Here is a 22,579-nt window from a genome sequence, read left to right on the forward strand (position 1 = left end):
TCCTGATCTGTCTTTCGAAGACTCTCTCCAAACCCTTTCCTTACTCTCTCTACTATCTTAACTTTGGTTCATATCAAGGTAACTACAAAATGAGAGTGCCCAGGACCCTCTCCCTAGATCATGGTTTCTATCATCAACGCAACTCATGGAACTTCTTAAAATATTGTGCTTGGAAATGTGATGGATGAAGGATGAGACAAATCTTTGCCCTGGAGGATTCACATCCCAGTAAAGGTCCAGATAGATAGAAATATAGTCACAAAATGGAGAATCTTCTGCCTGATAACTGAGAAGTGCTCAACAAATTAGTTTTAATACATTAATGCCCAAACAATATGGTAATTGTTCTAGCAGTTCAGGTTGATGACTTAAGCCAGGAAGGAAGATTTCAGCAGGGGAGTTGGAACTTGAAGGATGGACAGGATGTATGTAAATAGGAAGGAGGTGGGAGAATATTCCAGGTGGGGGAAGTGGAGAGCCATGTTTAGAAATGGGGTTTTAACTGGAGAGTGCAGGAGCCCAATAGCCCAGTTGGTAGGAAGCTTTTCAGGTGGGAGTTATGGAGGGTAAGCTGGAGCACCAGGTGTGGAGGAAGTTTAAACTCTTGGACAGTTACACAAAGTGCCTACTTGATACAACCAAAAGGCAGTGGCATTTGAACTTCAGATGTTTTGTCTCACACATGTGACCTAATGCATTTGTGAATGCAATGTAGTGTTTTAAGATCCAAGTCATGATGTAAAATTTCTCTAGTGGCAGATGGCTTAGTAAGACTTCAGGTTAGAAGCTCTTGACTTTTATATTTCATAGATTCATAAAAATTAGATATGGTTCAGCTCTTTTAGGCTCATTTTACCCTTGCTATCCTTGATGCATGCTTATTCCTGGGAAAACATACTCCAGAGGGGCATTGAGGTACAGTTTTAGATGCATAGATCCACAGGTTCTCGTTTGTATCCTTTGAAACATGACTGACTTGTTGCTCTCATTGAAGCCCTTCAGGACAAGGACTGTACCTCATTCATTTCCATATTATCGTGCCCAGTACTAAGCTGGATACATCAGAACATTCAATGAATGGTTGTGGAATGCATAACTAAATGAGTTAGCTTCTTAAAATTTATCATCATTAGGAATAGCGGTAATTTTGGAGGCCCGTGCAAACCTCCTTTATACTTTCCTCAGAATGGCTTTTTGCACTTGCCTTTGAATTTGGGTGCTTTCATTTTTCTGGAAAGGCACACACAAAAGGATAAAAAAGATGAAACCACAAAGTTTATGTGAGAAATCAGTCCAGGCTTCACATGCTGGCCCCTCCTCAGCTTGAGTGCTGCTCCAGTCTCTGTGTTGAAAACAAATGGCAGTGCCTCACGGCCTGGTGGAAAACATCTGGCCAACGCATCCTGGCCCATCTCTCCCAAACCTGTTCATCATGCCTGAGGGAAAGCGGTTACTAGTTTGGCTTTTAAGGTTTTCCTTCTCGGGTACCCCATCCACTGACAAAGTGTTTGAGCAGCACAGATGTCCGTGCCACCGGGGGAGGACGTGGGCTGCCTCCCATGCGAATTCACTTCTGCCTTGACAAGAGAGGCTGCAGGAGGGGGTGTTTGCCAGGTTTCTCCACTCATCCATAGTGAGCTCCTGCTCCGCACTGTCTTCTTTGCCTGTCATCACCCCTCGCCTGAACCAAGCCTCAGTTAAGGGAATAACAGCTCAAACAGCATTTTTTAAAAGGGGGAATACTGACTTTTTAACCTGCAGTTTTTACTGTGGTCTTTATGTCTTTTGAACTCCACCCCAGCTCAGATTATTACCATGGGTTCTTCCTGGAGCACTGAAACTAACAAAACCACATTCATCTCACATACTGGAGTCACATGCATGCTTCCTAACATGCGAGAACACCTGTCCTTTAGCTTGAAGTCTCTGCGGGACTCCAAAACGTACACGGTTCAGTTCTCAGAAGCAACTGTTGTTAGGATGTAACGAGTCACAGTCAAGTCAAAGCTCGACATTTTGCACCTTATCATGATGTCTTGTGTTTATAATATCCATGTTAATCTTTTTAATTCACTGAAAATAAAGACTGTGCCTGATTCATTTATATCCTCCATGACTCTAAGCAGAATGCTGGTACTTCATCAGCCCTAAATAAAAGTGCGGTATGAGTCAGTGAGTGAGGTCATGATTAAAGCAGAGAATGAATGAGCAAATTTCGCTTCAATAAATAATTTGAGAGGATGAATCATTGATTAAGTGAAGGTATATGAACAAGCTATTAAACTGAACTCCGTTTGAAATATAAAAGAGACTTGGAAATGTATATCATCCATAACCAGTTATTTTTATTTTTTCTCAAACAGAGAAGGCCGAGCTGCTCTGGTTTCATCCTTTGGGGTATTTAAATACTTGACCATGTATGGCATAATCCAGTTTATTGGTACATCACTGCTCTATTGGGTATGAACCTAAATAATTTCTTCCCAGTTTGAGTTGCATTTACATTCTTGGTTTATTCTTTGGGGTGTGGCTCTTACACAGGATTTAATGTTTTATAAATAAATGACATTTCTCAAAATAGATGTCTGCAAATTTGGGAACTTGGCATAACTGCACATGACACATGGAGCTAGAAATAAGTAGCTAGGGATCAGTTTTCTAGGAGTGTTTTTTTTTTCTAGATAACCTGAGATACTTGACCTCTTCAAGAGTCTATTTCTTTACTTGGAGTATGAAGAGAGCTTCAGAACAGCCTAAATATAACTCAGCAGGAAATGCATCAGTCTCCAGCTATGGAATATTTTTGACAAAAGACTAAGAGGAGGTAAAAAGAAACAGAAGTTTTTGAATTTGACCTTGAAGCACTCAAAAACTAGAAGAATTCCCATATTGGAACTTTACTGCTGAAACTGCCCAGAACTTACACACTTAGACATGTCATTAGTAAAGGATTAGCATTTAAAAAAATTTTTTTTAAAGATTTTTATTTATTTATTTGACAGAGAGAGAGAGAGCAGCAGAGGAAGAGGGAGAAGCAGACTCCCCGCTGAGCAGGGAGCCCGATGTGGGACTGGATCCCAGAACCCCGGGAATATTGACCTGAGCCAAAGGCAGACACTTAACTGACTGAGCCACCCAGGCGCCCCTTATTTAAAAATTTTAAAAAAAGGACTTTTGAAATTAAATGATAAAAATAATCATTTTAAAATTAAGTATATAGAAGAAATATGTATAACTTGAAAGTAATCTTCCTTATTTCAGTCATAACTTGCTCTACAGTGAGATGATCCAACAGGCTCAGGGAACACTTGAGGGAGGCAGTTATTATACTGTTTTTCTGAGACACTTGAGAGATGAACGAGAGGACCACAGAACTCTAGCATCTGGTGGGCTGTTGCGGGCAAGAATCTCGCACAGAGGGCTAAGCGGCAACCAGGCAGATAGAAACAGGAACTGCGCTGGGAGTCAGAAAACCTAGATTCAAGTTCTGCCTCTATCACTAAGAACACCTTAGATCTTGCCCTTGGCCAAGCCCTTATGTGCCTCTGGGATGTCAGCCTGGCAGATTTCCCAAGTTCTCCATAGTTCTAGGAAAGTTGCTTCTAGAACAAAACTAAAGCTGCCTTGGAAAATTTCTCCCTGTTCCATCTCCTCTGCATATGTATAATTGTACCATTCTGAGGGGAAAAGAAAGGAAAGGGTATGAGAAAGAAATGTAAAGAAGACAGAGAGAGAGTTGGAGGGTGAGAACCTTGGGGAACCATTTATGGAGGATGAGGAGCAATTTATGTCTTCTCAAAACTATGAAAGACTTCTCAGTTCCAAAGTCTTCACGCATAGAGTTGTGTTCACATAGAGATAGGCCACTCTGTAGCCATTCACTCTGATGGTCTAGACCTGAATAAGAGTGTCCCCCAAAGACCTTTATTTTTTTTAAAGATTTTACTTATTTATTTGAGAGAGAGAGAGCAAGCGTGAGCAGGGTGAGGGGCAGAGGGAGAAGCATACTCTCCACTGAGCAGGGAGCCCAACGTGGGGCTCGATCCTGGGACTCCGGGGTCATGACCTGAACCGAAGGTAGACGCTTAAGCAACTGAGCCACCCAGGTACCCGCCCCCACACACAGCAAAGACCTTTAATCAAAAACTTCAGGGCCTTGGGTTCATACTCTAAAAATCTAGAACTATTTATCATTTGCTTAAAGGTGGTCTCTAATGGTTCCGATCGTAACTTAGTGTTCAGCCAGCAGCTATGAAGCAGAGAAACAGAGCTGCCTGCAACAGGTATTGCCAGGCAAGTTTCTGGAGGTAACAAGTTGACTTTTATATATGACTCCATAAATGTGAACTTCAAACAAGTTCTGTGTCTACACAAACCTTAGGAAGTCAAGCGTACCAGACTGAAGTCTGCAATGGGATTACTTGGGGTAGAGGTACTTGTTCAGTTTGTGAAAGTGAATGGACCCCAAGAGAACGATATTGTGAACTCAGCCTCTGGATAAGGATGGAGAGTAATACCTGTTGAATGATTTGTGGCTTGGATTTCAAAATTTTATGCTTGACATTCCCAGTGGGTATCTCATTTCGAGAATTCAGCTGTCCAGGCTGAGAGTGTAGCTGCCAGATTACTGTGGCCAATAAAGAGGGTGTTTCCCAACTGACTGACTCTCATTGCTAATATGGAATTAAGTTAAACACTGGGAAAATTGTGAGCTGGTTTCATTCTCTCCAGTGAGATGCTAAAAATCATGGGTAAATTACTTTCTTTTTAAAGAGGAAAGAAAAATAACTATTGCTTCCTGATTACTTTCATGATAACAATGCTACAATGGCAGAAGCAACTCTTCTATTTACTTTTCAAGGTTTATTTATTTATTTTTAGAGAGAGAGAGACAGAAAGAGAGCATGGGGAGGGAGAAGCAGAGGGCGAGGGAGAGAGAGAATCTCAAGCGGACTCTGCCCTGAGTGCAGAGCCCGAGGTGGGGCTTGATCCCATGACCCTGAGATCATGACCTGAGCCGAAACCAAGAGTTGGATGCTCAACTGACTGAGCCACCCAGGCGTCCCCTTATATTTGCCTTTATTTCCTTTTCAGCAACTACAGCTCTTTGGGAATTACCAGTATCTCATGCAAGATGTAGCCATTACCTTGATGGTCTGTTTAACAAGTAAGTGTTTTAGCAAAGTAAACAGAATTATTTGTATTTATCCATTACACTCTAGAAATACTCACACAAATCAAAGCTTCTGTGAAAGATGCACCTCTATCACTAAAACCACATTACCTGTGAGTTTTTTGAAAGAGGGGTTGGAGTAAGTTGAGGCTTGAAGTCCTCAGATTTGGCACTAAAATATCCTGATAGCAAATAGGTCTTAGCCTCATAAAATGATCAGTGTATTCTGAGTTCTTCATAGGTGTGTGTCTTGTACATAGAAAAATGTATAGGAAATCTAGAAAGGGAAATCTTTAAAACCCAAAGGTCACTTTCTATTATTTAGCTATTCTTCACATTGACATGAAACCAGATTTTTGCTAGGTATTTGACATGTGAGAACAGATGCTAGCATTTAATTCCAGGAATTCTCTCAAAAGCAAGGTGTGGCTCACAGCAGCTATTGCTCATTTCCTTCCTTTGAGATGACACTGATAAAGTATTTCCTATCAAAGAACTCAGGGCTTCATACTAACTCTTAATAAGTGAGAAAGGTGACTGCCTCAACAGAGAGCAAAGAAAAAGAATGACATAGTCATCTCTTTTTCCTTGTTCAACAATGGAAGTGTTATGAAAACTAACAGATAAAACATCAGGCAATGCAGGATATTAATAACCTTGAGAATTTCATGTAACATCTTAAAACATGAAACTGATATTGAAGTCGTTTATTATATCAACCCAGTGACAGAAGTTACCAGCATCAGAGATGTAAGCAACATCAGTTTCAATTCTTCGGGCTGAAATGTATATTTGTAATCCATTAACATATTTTTCTGTGTGTTATTAATAGTCACATGACTAGAACATTTTGAATCAAAGATCTTGCTTTTGCAATGTTGGATATTTTTAAGCAATTTGTATGATTTACTTGTGAACATGGTTGATGATGCTAAAAAAAGAAAAAAAAAACACCAGGAAGTTCCAGGAGCTAAGTTAGCAGGAAGTAGCATGAAGGTGAACGCCATGGCCATTTTCTCCCATTCCCTATCTCTGCAAACTTTGGCAAACTATTTATGAAATAATTTCCTGATATGAAATGTCCTCAGGGGGTTGAGCGGATCAGATAAAACAATGCACGTGAAGTGTACAGCAGTGTGTCACCCATTGTCAGCACTCATCACAAGATGAATGCTATCACCTTGAGCCTATTCTCTTTTGCTTCCTTCGAAATGACTGGCTAACTCAGTGAGCCCTTGAACAGAATTAGACTGCGTACAAGTAGATAGTTTGATTAGAAATCCAAAGATATGGGCGGTGTGTTTGGGATATTTTTTTAAAAGATTTTATTTATTTATTTATTTATTTATTTATTTGAGAGAGAGAGAGAGAGAGAAAGAGAGAGAGAAAGACAGAAAGAGACTGGGGTGGGGAGGGGCAGAGGTAGAGGAAAAGGGAGAATCTCAAGCAGACTCCACACTGAGTACGGAGCCTGATGGGGGGCTCAGTCTCACAACGCTGAGATGAAATCAAGAGTTGGATGCTTAACTGACTGAGCCATCCAGGCGTCTCATTGTTTTTTTAACCTCTGCCTTCAAACACTATTGTTTTTCCATCACTGCAAACTCAGTCATCCCGCGGGCAGATCATTTCCTGGTCAGTATCAGGTATTAAAATGATCTCATCTTTAGACATTTAAACTAACATTTCATCTTTTCATCCAGTTCAGACTTTTTCTTCCTCTAGATCAAGCCTGACCTTGGAGCAAACAGTGGGAGACAAGGTCATGGTCTCTACTTTCCTTGTGTTGCCTACTCTCCACTCTTGCTTCAGGGAATTTGGAAGCAACAAGAGCAAATGACTTTTTACTTATGCGGGGGTATTGTAGTTCTGTCCTGTCAAGTGCCCTCTAGCATGGCAGGCATCTAAAATTCATGTTCACAAGTAAATCATACAAATTGCTTAAAAATATCCAATATTGCAAAAGCAATATCATTGATTCAAATTGGCATGGGACTCACTGGAGAGTTTTTGGGCTCTTCAGAAATTCCTGTGAATTACTCTGGACTAAACTACTCCCTGACATGGGTGGTGCTCTCTTCCTCTCACTCCTCAGGATTCCTCTCAGCAACTGCCTTCTAGTGAAGCCTTTTTCAACTGCTCGGCCCTCTAATCCCAGCAGACTGCCCACTGGTCAGATTCTTTCCAAAACAACTCTAGCCTGGCTAATTTCCATAGTTTCTACCTGACCTACCAGATAGTAGATGTAGCCTGCTGTCACTGCTGCCCTCTGTCTTTTCCCTCTGATATTGCAACCGGAATGAGCAAGCCAATCCCCACCTCCCAAAATACTTCAGGTATCTCCTGGAGCGGTTCTTATGACCTCCCCTCATTTTGGATTGGAGTGATGCTGGGAAGAAAACCACAGTTCTCGCTGCTCTTAGTAATTCCCTTTAAAGACTCTCTTAATAATTTCTATAATTTTATATATTCTGCACATAGGTAATTTCTTGGGGCTGGGGCATGCTTATAGTTGAAGGACCAATATGGATCCTTCTGAGTGGGTACAATGGAGATATGGCAGTCATCTCTCTTTTAATTCAGTTGGCATTTGCCATTCATGGTCCTCAAGTATAAGGCTCAGCAAGAAAAGGCCCAGACAAAGGAAAAGCCTTTCCTACTATATGTTAGGCACATAGGTGTCTGGGACCTAAATAGGCTGATCGCTGAAGTTTACAGTTTAGTGGGGGATTCACATACATGAATGAAGGAAATGCAAGTCAAAAGTAGTGGGTGCCAGAAAACAATAGGTACTTTGGGAGTTCAGAGAAAGGAGAGATTATAAAATCTTGTGGGAATAAGACATATATAGATAGATAGATAAGCAAGTACATAAATTAATTAAATACATGATGGTGTTGTCTTTGTCCCACACTAATTCAGGCTTGAGGTCAAAAGCTGTAATCTGGGAACCTGGAAAGGCAGGCACCTTGGTAAGAGTGAGAGAGAAAACAGCAGGTGCTTTGGGAAGTTCAGAGAAAGGAGAGATCATTTCTGAAAATCTGTGGTTAGGAAAGAGATAGCAATGGAGAAAAGAGAGAAATACTAAGGATTGCTTCATGGAAGAAGTAACATTTGCATCAAAATAGAAAAGATGGACGGATTTCAAAAATCTTTTCCTAAGAGAAGGGTACTTGAAGTAGAATGAAGCAGCATGAGCAAGAGAGAGTTGGGGCATGAGTTTTTCAATTCGACCACACTGTAGGTTATGTGAAAAGAAGCAGGAGATAAAATTTGAAAAGGTGAGTCGGGTCAGATCACAGAACTTGACTTCCAGGCTGAGAACTGTGAATATTCATCTGTGCATGTTAGTAGTCATTGACAATCGGACGATCAATGTAAAACCACTTTCATCAAGGCGCCTGCCTTTCCAGGTTCTCAGATTAGGGCTTTTGACCTCAAGTCTGAATTAGTATGGGACAAAGACAACACCATCATGTATTTAATTAATTTATATACTTGTTTATCTGTATATACCCTGTCTTGTTCCCACAAGATTTTAAGGCAACACAAAGGCAGTTAATAAGACAAGATATAATATGTTAAAGGGAAATCAAGGAGAAAAGTAAAATGAAGTCAGGAAAGTCAATTAAGAAAATGGATGTCTTAAAGCCCAATTTGACCCTAAAAGGTACAGAGGCCATTTTAAAAGGAATTTGTTCTAGCTGCATCTCTACTCTTTTTAACAAAACCCACTCAAATTAGATCAAGAAAAAAGAAGTAGGGGGATGTTTAAGAATATAATTCTCAAAAGAAAAAATTTGAGAATAGAAACTCAGAAGCACCAGGGGCCAGAGCAGGGCTAGAGCACTAAAGAGTGGAAAACAAAGGCCACCTTTTTTATTTCCAAGAGGCCATCTTATCTCTTTCTTCTTCTTCCTATTCTTACTATTTTTATGTGACTTCTACTCATTCACCTTGCAAATGACGCTAAATGGTGACTTTACTATTGAACTTCCATAACCTTTCTGTTGGTCTTTGCACAGCTAATTAGCTTAGCCTCTCAGTGTCTCCTTTGCAAATATTTTGGAGAGAAAATTCATTGACCTAACTTGGGTAAAATGTCCACTTCTAAGTCAGTTATTTCTGTAAATAAAGATGAGGTCATGTAATTTAGCTCTATTTAGGCCAACCACTTCAGCATATGGAAGGAGGCAGTGTCCAGAGAAGAAGGCTGTAGGAGGAAACCCATCCATTATATAAATGCCTCTCTTACATAAATTCCATCAGTGCTTCAAAGACTCCTCACCTTTTCTGGGTCTTGGTCCCTTTGGAGAATCTCATGGGTGATATAGATCTTTTCACCTTAAAAATCTCATGAGGCACATTTAAAATTTTGCGTGTAGTTTAGGTGTGTTCTGGAGCCTCTGGAAATTTGATGTACAAGACTTGAAATGTCCTTTATATAAAGCAAGCCAACTATTTAGGAAAAGCATGCCTACATTATATCCAAATTATGCTGAACAATTAAAAAGTATATTTGAAAATAAAAATTTGTAACTGCTAAGTCCTCCTACATAGCAGGCCCTGTACCAGGTCCAGTGAGGAACAGCTAGTGGGATGAGACAGGGTCTCTTCCCTCAGGGAGCTCACGGTCTGCTGAGTGCATGTATAAATGACTGGATTTAATGCAAGACATCCTCACTACATAGCAGCAAAATGAGTAATGGGCTGTGGAAACTCAGAGGAGGGAATGCTTAATTCTGAATGAAATATAACACTTCACAAGCTTACATTCCTCTGCATGTAGTATGATAGCATATATCATCACCATTTTAAGGAAACCTGGACAATTCGGAAAGGTTCTGGCTGCTGAGAAATAACAAGCTTACATTTTAGGGCTCCTCATTTTATCCTTTTTAATTCATGAAATCTACACTACTGCAATGTGCTGTAGAACAGAGAACAGGGGGCTTTACAATTAGACAGACTTAAGTTTATATTACCACCCTGTTGTTCACAAACTGTGGGTCTTTAAACAAGGAACCCTACTTCTCTGAACCTCAGTTTCTTCACCTGTAAAATAGATATGAAATACCTGTTTTGCATTGCTTTTTAAAAAATATTTATTTATTTATTTTTATTTTGAGAGAGAATGAGCAGGGGATAGGGTCAGAGAGAGGGGGAGAGAGAGAGAGAGAATCCCAAACAGGCTCTATGCCCATCATGGAGCCCGAGGCAGGTCTCAATCTCACAACTCTGAGATAAATGACCTGAGTGGAAATCCAGAGTTGGATGCTTAACCAACTGAGCCACCCAGGTGCCCCTTGCATTACTTTTTAAAGAAATAATGTTTGTAAGACACTTTGCAGAGGCTCTGGAACATAGTAGGGGCCCTAAAATGCTAGTCATTTTTTTATAGTCAGATATTCAGATTCTCTATCAGAAAGCATTAGAATTTCTAATATGGAAAGATTTAAAATATTTGTTATGTAAGGACTCTGCATCAATTAGCTATTGCCACTATAATACTGTATATCAAGCCTCTCCCCCAGATTCTGTGGCTTACAATATCTACTCTTGCTCTGTAGATAGACTGTCATTCAGCTGATCTAGGTCAGCTGAAACTGGTTGGCTTTAGGATGTAGATCAGTTGGTCTTGGTCCAGGCTATAGGTTTCATTCAGGTCTGCTCCACATTTTTCACTCTGGAGCCAGGCTGGAATGACAGACTTGGGCATGCTCTCATTGTGATCACAGAGAGTGAACCTGGCTATGCAAGCAGACCTGAAACCTCAGCTAACATTGCTTTGGCCTGAGAAAACTCACACAATGAAACCAAAATTAAAGGGTGGTAAAGTGCACTCTACCACAATGAGGCCAATAATTCAACCCAGTATAGTCTCTGGGTAAAAAAAAATCAGAAACTCAGTGAGCAGCTGAGAAAGAGAGGACTGGAGAGGTAGAGCCAAATGCACAGAGATACAATTGCACCTCTCTCCATCACCCACAGCCTCTTCATGTGCTCTGTAGCCATCTTCTTCCTTGAGTATAAGAACGTGAAAAGAACTCCAAGCTCGGCAGCCTCTGCCTTCTGTGGCCAGAGCACAGTCTCTTTGCATTGACAAGAGGTCACACTGTGTGCCCCTTCCTTGCATGCCATGCAATGACTTCTCACACTAACTACCCAGAGTGAGGCCAAACTTCACAAGTTAAGGGCATAGCTTCCTTAAGACTGTCCTTACTTCAGAACTCAGCCATAAGTTTGGGGGTCCCACTCACACTTCTGACTAGCCGGCTGCAAACTTGGGGATTCTCATTCTCCCCTCAGGTTCAGTAATTCATATCAACAATTCGCAGAATTCAGTGAAGTGCTATACATACGATTACAGTTTTATTAGAGTAAAGGGATACAAATCAGAACCAGCCAAAGGGAGAGACACACAGGGTGAGGTCTGGTGAAAGGATCCCATGGTGGGAGGATCTCAACACTTCCATTGTCCTCTTCCTGGGGAGTCAGTTTGCTTTACTTTCCTGGCACATCCATGGTGACAATATGCAGAGTATTGCCAAACAGTATTCACCTGAACTTTGGTGTCTTGTCTAGAGTTCTTATTGGGTTTTCCTTACGTAGACATGATTGGCTGAATCACTGGCCATGAAGTTGATCTCAATCTCTAGTTTTTTTGCAGCATGGCCAGCTCCATCCTGAGTCATCACTTTATCACCAACTTTCTTTGGGCCCACCATCTGTCATCTTGTTTGCATAAACCATCAGGGCTACCATGAATAAAAAGACACTTCTATCAACTCAAGAAATCCCAACAATTTAGAGAATACATCCCAGGAACTAGGAATAAAAGTCGGCCAAATTCTTTATTACATAACCCATCTGTGTTTTTCCATCAGAGTTCAAGCTTTTCAGGGCAGATGAGATGTCCTCCTCATCTCTGAATACCCCATGGCCTATAGCCTAGCATCCTCCTAGGGAAACATTGGTTAAATTGGTAAAGGTAAAGCCTTAGATAGTTATAGAGCTTTAGAGTAAATGAGTTGGAAGAGCCTTTGGAGACCACTTAGACATTCTTACCCATTCACTTTATACATGAGAAAATGAAGTACCAGAGAGTTCACGTGATTAGCCAAGAACCCACTGAGCAAACTGAAGACCTACTTTAGAGTGTTATCATCTCAAACTGGACACCTGCTCCTACTGCCTTGCCCCTACATGCATGAACACAAACCTAAGCATATGTACCCTACTTTCTTCCTTACTTCAAAGAAACCAGTGATCAGCTATAAAAGAGGAAAAGGCAATAGCTATAAAGACAAGAAACTGAAACCTGACTATAATGTAAACCTTTGAATGTATTGTATCTAATTCCTGACCTTTCCATGCTTCTTTCCTGTGCTGCCCTAAGAAGTAAAGTACATACCATTTTCATCAGCTTGTTAGAATATATGGCTTCTAAGAAGAATGCAGTCATCTTTTTTTGTAGTTGTTCTGTTTAATCTCCACCCATTGCCAATCCTTTAAGTTAAAAAAGAAAAAACAACTCTAGGATCAAAATTATAATACATTTTACCACTCTCATCTGGAAGCGAGATTATTTTATGAGCTATTTTTCCTGACCAGGTGTAATGTGCTCTAGCAGTTCTCCATTTATCACTTATTCAGGATGGAACAGAACACACTTCTAGCATCTATCTGGGTACACTGAAGTACTCAGAGAATGTTGGCTGAATGAATTATAAAATGAGTGCTTTTTAAAAAAAATCCCCAGCATATGAAGATTAGTCTAGCCTAATGTCTCTTACTCTCCTCTTCTTAACTCTCCACCTTCCCACCACCACTGAGAGATCATAGTATTGCTTATCCATGTAGAAGGCCACCTTTCTATTTTATACACCATTCCTGGTCAGTGTGGTTGTGAAGAAAATATTTGCACCATGAAATATGGCAAATGTATAATTAACAGAATTTTTAAACCTATTACTTTTCATTTCTGAAGGTGAAACAAAAGCATGGAAGAGGCAAAGGCTGGTAGCATTGGATATGCACCTAGGCAATGTGCTTACCTAGATGTAAACCCTCATTCGTGTTTGCTGCATCTGAACCCTAATGCAAGTCTTGAGATAATAGGCATCTCAATCTTTTACTGTCAATAATGAAATTGTAAGAGGGGAAAATGCATTTGTTTTTCAGTGAGTTCAACTCATGCCTACCCAAAGCTGGCTCCTTACCGACCAGCAGGACAGCTCCTCTCTCCACCTTTGCTGCTCTCAGTCTTTTTGAACACCTGTTTCACCTGCATTGTGCAAATCTGTGCATTTCTCTATGTGAAGCAGCAGCCCTGGTATTGTGAGGTCTACAGATACAGGTAAAGTTCAGTTTTTTAGTTTTCCTTTCTGAAGGTGATACAGTGAGTACCCAATGTCATTGTACAACTTGATTTGCACACATACCCTAAATTTTTAATTAACAAAAGTTTAGTCTCCACACTGCAAAATACCAATGACAGGATAGAACACAGAACACAGTTAATGGGTGGAGTCCTGGGGTGAGCCACGTGCAGTGGGTGGGAAAAGTCTTCACATTGGTTGTTGATGTGTAGATCCAACTGTTGGTTGACTGAATGAATGTATTAATTCCCTGGTGGTTTGGAGATCATATAGACCAAAGGTTAGCAAACATTTCTTCTGGAGGCCAGATAGTAACTATTTTAGGCTCTGACAATCTCTGTTGCAACTACTCAATGCTACTGTTGAAGTGAAAAGCAGCCATAGACGATACGTATAAAAGTAGGTGTGACCATGTTCCAATAAATTTTATTTACAAAAAGAGGTGTTGAGTTGGATTTGGCCTCTGGACTGTAGTCAGCTGACCCCTGATTTACAAGATAGATTTGCTTAAATTAGTTTGAGTTTTTCAAATGAATGTTAAAATTAAAATGTTAGTGATGGTACCATTTTTTTCTGATTGAATTGAACACTAGACTCAGGGCAAGTCTCTTTACCTCCCTGGGTTTTAACTTCTTCAACTATAAATTAAGGGTAAAATGTTGTGAACTATGCCACAGATATTAAAACTTTATTTTTTCTGACAAATCTTACCTGACCTCCAAAAGGAAAGGCAGAAAAGGAGCAGCTCTTTTTGAAGTAAGGCTTGTATAAACTCCTTTACACATGCTCCACTGTGATCCTGAAGACAGCAGAGCCCCAAGAATCAGTGAAAGATTAAAAACTATCAAATGATGTCTAAGATTGTCATTTAGATCCTAAATTCAGCAATTCAAATATTACTTGGGGTGAGAATTCATAACCAGATTTTTCTCAAAATCAGATTTTTCTCCTAATTGGAGTACATATACTCAGAGAAGTAAAATTCTGATTGAATCTGGGGGACAAGAAGGTATAACCCAAAGGGTGATGGATAGGTAGTCCTGCCTCTATCACTAACAGCTATGCCTTAACTTTCTTATCTGCAATGTAAGTATAACAGATTAGATACACTTTTATGTTAAACTCTATAATTCAGGCCTTCGGTCTATCTGTCCCCTTTATGCAAAAACACTTTGTGACTACTGACGATTTGTTTCATTAATGTACTCAGCAAATAGTAACTGAACATCTGCCATATGCAAAGCACATCCCAGGACCCTAGGGAACCAAGGATTAAAAGACTTAAGCCTATTTGTTGGGAACAGATTTCATCTATAACCAGTTATAAGAGTAAAAGTTTCAAGCTGAACAAGAAAGCTGATAGAAACTAATTTGTGAGTTTGATTATTAAAAAAATGAACATTGCAAATATCAGTCTGGACTGGGAAAACCCATCTCTTAAATATTTTTCTGAGCAAATATTCTGTGGCATTTCTGTGCTAGGTGCTAAGGATTTATAAATGAGTAAAACAATAACAAAATAAAACCAAAAAAGAAATTTCATATTCAAGGAACTCTCATCCCAGAGGCAGAAAATAAAAATATGCAAATGAAAAATTGCAAAACAATGAGCTAAATGCAACACTAGAAGCAAAAGCAGAGGACAGTAGTTACCCTTGCCAGTGAACTAAAGACAAAGACTTTCAGATAAAGGAGTGGAGAAGGAATAGAGTGCCTGACTCAGATGTGTGCAAACAGTGACATTTGGGGAACAGAAAATATTCCTATATGTTTGGAGTATAAGGAGTATAGGAAGACTGACAAAAGATAAGGGAAGGAAGGTAGATAGAGACCAGAGTACAAAGGTCTTCTGAGCTTGTCTTAGAAGTTGGAAATTAATTTATTAGCAAAAGAGAGCCATAGACACTCAGCAGCAGGAGAGGGTCATGTTTGGATCCTCAGGAAGAGAATGGATTAGAGTGGGCAGATTCAAACTCAGGGCCTAAGTTAGGGCTTACCTTAGTCCACAGAAGAGAAAACAACACACACACACACACACACACACACACACACACACACACTAATCCATACAGGCACACATGTGCATAACACACCCCACCATGCATGCAGACAGACAGACACACACACACCCACACACGGTTACCCATGGTTCATTCATTCTTAACTGAAAGGAATTCCATAGAAAATTATCATCCAAGCCCTTTCAAGACAGATCACTTGTTCTAAATGGAATGCGAGACAAAGAATAATTTTTCTATTTTTTAAAATTTTATTATGTTATGTTAATCACCATACATTACATCATTACTTTTTGATGTAGTGTTCCATGATTCATTGTTTGTGTATAACACCCAATGCTCCCTTCAGTACGTGCCCTCTTGAATACCCATCACCAGGCTAACCCATCCCCCCACCCCCTCCCCTCTAGAACCCTCAGTTTGTTTCTTGGAGTCCATAGTCTCTCATGGTTCATCTCCCCCTCCGATTTCCCCCCTTCATTTTACCCTTCCTACTATCTTCTTCTTTTTTTTTTTTTTAACATATAATGTATTATTTATTTCAGAGGTACAGGTCTGCGATTCATCAGTCTTACACAATTCACAGTGCTCACCATAGCACATAACCTCCCCAGTGTCTATCACCCAGCCACCCCATCCCTCCCACCCCCCACCACTCCAGCAACCCTCAGTTTGTTTCCTGAGATTAAGAATTCCTCATATCAGTGAGATCATATGATACATAGACAAAGAATAATTTTGACTTGTTTTAAATTTTATTTCTGCTTTGTCATTGCAAGAAGTGAACAAAATATGTCTTGGTAGTTACTGGCTGGAACAATTTGAAAGCTGAGATCCCATGGTAGTTATAAACTTTTTTTTTTCCACCACCTAGATAAAAATAGAATAAAAAGTCCCATAAATTCTGGTGATTCTCTTGTAGTAAGTGCTTTCTGGACAACCAAAGTAATTTCTCAATGAATGTGAGTTTGGAGAGAAATGGGACTGGAAATGCAACTCTGATTCCTGGTTCAATTTTAAGTTTTGAGAGTACCACACTGTGGCCCATCACCACCATCAACTGCATCACGGTGGCATTTATCTTTTCTAAGGGAAAGCCATTTCGAAAACCCATCTGCACAAACTGTGAGTATATGAAATTTAATTTTTCTTTTCACATTTTCTTTCCATTTCCCCACCCTTCCAAAGGTGCAGGTCAGTGGTGAAGGGATGGCTGAACTCCAAAATTGAGTACTGACATTTCTATTGGTTGTATAATGCTGTTTTGACTTGATCTCATTCTTCTAAGTTCCCTGTTAAGTTGTCCACCTTTTTCGTTATTTTGTTTAGTTTTCTCTATTTTCTCAGCTTTATCTTGTAATTAAAAATATAATTCTGTTTCAAATTTTTTTTTATTAGGGGCGCCTGGGTGGCTCAGTTGGTTAAGCGACTGCCTTCGGCTCAGGTCATGATCCTGGAGTCCCGGGATCGAGTCCCGCATCGGGCTCCCTGCTTGGCAGGGAGTCTGCTTCTCCCTCTGACCCTCCTCCCTCTCATGCTCTCTGTCTCTCATTCTCTCGCTCTCTCTCAAATAAATAAATAAAATCTTTAAAAAAAAAAAAAAAAAAATTTTTTTTTATTAAATTGAGTATTGAAGGAAAATTTTCATAGGTGGTAGAAACCTGGGCAGAAACCTCCTCATTGGCAGACATGCATTATTAAATGGTCACATGAGTCCCGTCCCATTGTGAGTCATCAAGAATGATTTTAAGCACATACATATATATCAAGGTACTTTGTAAGACCTTCTCTTTTTTTAAACTTATTTATTTTGGAGAGAATCCACAAGTGGGAGGGAGCACACGAGTGGGAGAGAGGATGGAGGAAGAGGGAGAGAGAGAAACAGACTCCCCACTGAGCAGGGAGTCCCATATGGGGCTCGATCCCAGGACCCTGGGAACATGACCTGAGCCCAAGGCAGACACTTAACTGACTGAGCCACCCAGGCGCCCATGTAAAAGATCTTCTAATCAATTCAGATACAACTTGACCTCTTTAGTAGCTTTACAATATTGGGCAAGTTACTTTAACCATTCTGTACATTTCTTTAGTCACCAGTGAAGATTAACATATTTTCTTATGATTAGCCATCTCTTCTCTGAATTTCTTATTTACATCTTTTATCCATTCTTTTTTAAATCTTATGTTAATATTGGCATATAGTTTGAGGTAGAGATCAAACTACTTTATCCAACTAGTCACTAGTTTTCCCAGCAAATTTTATTACTTAATATTTCTTTTGATCATTTATTTCTTAACTGAATATAATGCCACCATTAGCATACCTACATATTCATGTATATTTATAGCTTTATTATATACATAATTTATATTATGTGATTTTTTATATTATATTTAAATATTTTATTTTTATTTATTTATTTTAGGGAGAGAGTGTGGAGAGGGGAGGAGGAGCAGAGGGAGAGGGAGAGGGAAGGTGAAAGAATTTCAAGCAGACTCCCTGCTGAGTGCAGAGCTCCTATAGGGGCTGGATCCCACAACCCTGAGATCATGAACTGAGCTGAAACCAAGAGTTGACACTTAGCCAACTGAGCCACCCAGGCACACCTATATTATATTTATATATGTTATATACCTACAAATCAATTTTTTATATAATTAGTTAGTTCCTAGACTATCTTTTCTGTCTCATTAATATACGTCTCTTCTTGATCTACCACTATACTCTAAAAATTACAGTTTCATTCATTTAGCTATAGTTTTATAATAAGTTTTAATAAGTAAGATTGGTATATCTTCATTACTCTTCATTTTTCAAAAATCTCTTATTTTTTTTGCTTGTTCATCCTTCCAGATAAATTCTAGAACAAAGTGTAAGGCTTTTAAAAAAAAAAATTCCCTTTCCAAATTCTGATACATTGGGAAAAAATTGTTTACACAATTTAGTCTTCACATTTTAAAAACATGCCATCCTTCTCTATTTGTTCATGCTTTTTTTTACATCTTTTAGTAAATATTTATCACTTTCTCCATTATAGATCCTGAACATTTAAGAAACTTATTTAGTTTTTTTTTAATATTTTTGTTTATATTGTGAGTGACTTTTTCCCATTATATATATTTTTAATTACCATAATGTATTATTTGTTTCAGGGGTACAGATCTGTGATTCATCAGTCTTAACACAATTCACAGCGTTCACCATAGCACATACCCTCCCCAATGTCTATCACCCAGCCACCCCATCCCTCCCATCCCCCTCCAATCCAGCAACCCTCAGTTTGTTTCCTGAGATTAAGAGTCTCTTATGGTTTGTCTGCCCCTCCAGTTTCGTCTTGTTTCATTTTTCCCTCCCTTCCCCTACAATCCTCTGTCTTATTTCTCAAATTCCTCATATCAGTGAGATCATATGATAATTGTCTTTCTCTGATTGACTTATTTTGCTTAGGATAATACCTTCTAGTTCCATCCACGTCATTGCAAATGGCAATATTTCATTTTTTGATGGCTACATAATATTCCATTGTATATATATACCACATCTTCTTTATCCATTCATCTGTTGATGGACATCTAGGCACATGAAGAGACATTTCTGCAAAGAAGACATCCAAATGGCCAACAGACACATAAAAAAGTGCTCAACATCACTCGGCATCAGGGAAATACAAATCAAAACCTCAGTGAGACACCACCTCACACCAGTCAGAACGGCTAAAATTAAGTCAGGAAATGACAGATGTTGGTGAGGATGTGGAGAAAGGGGAACCTTCCTACACTCTTGGTGGGAATGCAAGCTGGTGCAGCCACTCTGGAAAACAGTATGGAGGTTCCTCAAAAAGTTGAAAATAGAGCTACCCTATGACCCAGCAATTGCACTACTGGGTATTTACCCCAAAGATACAAATGTAGTGACCCATTATATATTTTTTTAACTGTTTATCACTAATACCTGTAAAAGTTACAGTATTGTTTACATTTATTTTCTATCCAGAACTCTTTCTGGACTTTGCTATTACTCCTTGATTCTTGAGTGTTCTAGAAAGATAATTAATATCATCTGCAGGTAATAATGTTTCTTTTTCTTTTCCAATGACAAAATTGCTTATTTATATTTTCTGTCTTAGTGTACAGTCCAGAATTTCCAGGATACTATTAAATAATAGCAGTGGTAGCAAAGAATTCTACTCCTTAATAAAACTACTTCTAATAGTTTTCACCCATAAATATGATTTTGACTATTGGTTCAAGGTAGACTACCTCATGTAAAGAAAATACCTTTTTATTTCCATGAAATCAACAGTATGTTTTAAATCAAGAATGGGAGGTATATTTCATCAAATGCCTTCCCATCACCTACTGAGATGATTATGCCTTTTTTCCCTTTTGACCTGTTGCGAGAATCTGCTATATTAATAAGCTTACTATTAAATTATCTTCATGTTCTTGAGCAAACCCTACTTATTTGTGGTGGATTATACTCTCACTAAATTGAATTTTATAGTTTTTTAATGTGTGCATTTTATGTTGGATTGGTCTGATGTTTTTTGTGTAGTGTTTTGTTAGGTTTGAGTATTAGACTTGAAAACTCTTTGACTTTTTCTTTCACAGGAAAAATAATTTATAAATAGAAATAGCCTATTCCTTGGCAGTTTGCAAGAACTGATCTGGCTCTAAATCTTTCCTTTGAAAGATTTTTTTTATTTTTTATTTTTATTTTTTTTATTTATTTTTTTTAATATTTTATTTATTTATTTGACAGAGAGAGACACAGCGAGAGAGAGGGAACACAAGCAGGGGGAGTGGGGGAGGGAGAAGCAGGCTTCCCACCGAGCAGGGAGCCCGATGTGGGACTCGATCCCAGGACCCTGGGATCATGACCTGAGCTGAAGGCAGACGCTTAACAACTGAGCCACCCAGGCGCCCGAAAGATTTTTTTTAAAGGATTGATTTAAGTTATCTTCTTTTTAAACTGTTTTTTAAAATAACATTTTTTTCCCCAGATAATTCTATTTCATTGAGATTATCGAGGCTTAGTGTCAGATTTTGAGTGGTATTTCTTTATAATTTTAATGCCTTCTCTAACTTTTAATATCTCCTCATCCTATATGTCTTTTTTTTTTAAGATTTTATTTATTTATCAGAGAGAGAGAGAGACAGAGGCAGGCAGAGGGAGAAGCAGGCTCCTTGCTCAGCAAGGAGCCCGATGTGGGACCCGATCCCAGGACCCTGGGATCATGACCTGAGCCGAAGGCAGACGCTTAACCGACTGAGCCACCCAGGCGTCCCTCATCCTATATGTCTTATGTTTCATTTATTCTTAGCAGAAATGTATTTTTATTGGTTTTCTTTAAAATTTTAATAGTTCTGCCTTCTATTTTCTAACTTGTTAATTTTTGCTTTTCTCATTCTTTTCCCCTTTCTTACTTTCTCTGAAAAAACAATATAATGTTTGAAATGACTTTATAATGTATGTATTTTCTTTTACTCTTGTGAAATTAGAGAAACATTCAAGATCAATAATCATGGTTTGGGTTGCATTCTTTACATTTTCATGTGTCTTTAATTATGACTGAATTTCCTCTTTGACCCACAGTTTCCGAATAGCGATTTTTCATTTTCAAGTGGGAAGGGATTTTGTTTTCATTCTCCTACTACTCTTCTTATCAATAGCTTACAAATTAAATGGACTTGATTTCCTTTTTGACCAACAGATATTTAGAATTTTGTTTTAAATTTGTATGTTGGAAGGGATTTTTCATTTAAATTTGGTTAATAATTCCTACTTTTATTGTTATGATCAGAGAATCTAGCCTGTAAAATTTCTGCTTTGGAAAATTTACGACAGTTATGCCATCCCATGGCACAACCTGTAATCTCTAATTTTCTAAATAAGTTGTAGATATTAGAAAAGTAAGCCTCATTCCTCTTCTTAAATTAGAAACATACATTTACTACATTAAACTAGTTTTAGTAATTGTTTACATTCTGTTTTCACCCCCCCTTTTTTTGTATAGCTGTTTTGTCAAAGGTTTTGAGAGCATGCTAATATCTTCCTTTAATTTTATATTTTCTATAAACTTCTTCCTGAATTTCTTACGATAGTTCTTAATTTTGATTCAGTGTTTGGTAATGTCCTTGGCTTTTGTCACAACAAATCAAGATTTCACTTTATGTTTTAAGGTTAATCACTTAAAGCCCCTTTTTTTAAATTGCGAATATATTTTATAAGGAGGATATGATACATTGCATTGGCTAGTACTTTAATTTGAACAGTAGCTACAAAGTCATTTTGCATAAACTGAATTAAGCGAGAACTGGATTAGTTACATCATAGTGACTAAGAGCTTGTAGGTGAACTCAAGTCCTATGTCAAGTATAACTGATAATTTTAAATAAAAAAGTTTTATAAACATAGTTTAACAATATAATCTCATAATAAATCATAAACTCTCAAAAGTCTTGGAACTACTATTAAACTATCAAGCGATTTTATGTTGATATAACAGACAAGTCTGTACCTTTCTTTTTTTAAAAATTTTTTATTGTTGGGCGCCTGGGTGGCTCAGTTGGTTAAGCAACTGCCTTCGGCTCAGGTCATGATCCTGGAGTCCCGGGATCGAGTCCCACATCGGGCTCCCAGCTCAGCGGCGAGCCTGCTTCTCCCTCTGACCTTCTCCCCTCTCATGCTGTTTCTCTCTCTCTCGCTCTCTAATACATAAATAAATAAAATCTTTAAAAAAAAAAAATTTATTGTTATGTTAATCACCATACATTACATCATTAGTTTTTGATGTAGTGTTCCATGATTCATTGTTTGTGCATAACACCCAGTGCTCCATGCAGAACGTGCCCTCTTTAATACCCATTACCGGGCTAACCCATCCTCCCACACCCCTGCCCTCTAGAACCCTCAGTTTGTTTTTCAGAGTCCATCGTCTCTCATGGTTCGTCTCCCCCTCAGATATCCCCCCCTTCATTCTTCCCCTCCTGCTATCTTCTTCTTC

At 38.8% G+C, this 22,579-nt stretch overlaps 1 protein-coding gene across 1 annotated transcript in view; it reads left to right on the plus strand.

Moving 5' to 3' along the window:
- ATP13A5 (ATPase 13A5) overlaps window positions 1–22,579 on the plus strand; it is a 107,659-nt gene that overhangs the window by 71,005 nt on the left and 14,075 nt on the right. The window contains exons 25-28 of the mRNA XM_032406261.1: window positions 2,364–2,460; window positions 5,095–5,167; window positions 13,358–13,532; window positions 16,495–16,697. Of these exons, the coding sequence (XP_032262152.1) occupies window positions 2,364–2,460; window positions 5,095–5,167; window positions 13,358–13,532; window positions 16,495–16,697 (548 nt within the window). The remainder of the gene's footprint in view (window positions 1–2,363; window positions 2,461–5,094; window positions 5,168–13,357; window positions 13,533–16,494; window positions 16,698–22,579) is intronic.

Source organism: Phoca vitulina, unplaced genomic scaffold, assembly GCF_004348235.1.
Source record: "Phoca vitulina isolate PV1807 unplaced genomic scaffold, GSC_HSeal_1.0 scaffold8, whole genome shotgun sequence".
Lineage (NCBI taxonomy): Eukaryota > Metazoa > Chordata > Mammalia > Carnivora > Phocidae > Phoca > Phoca vitulina.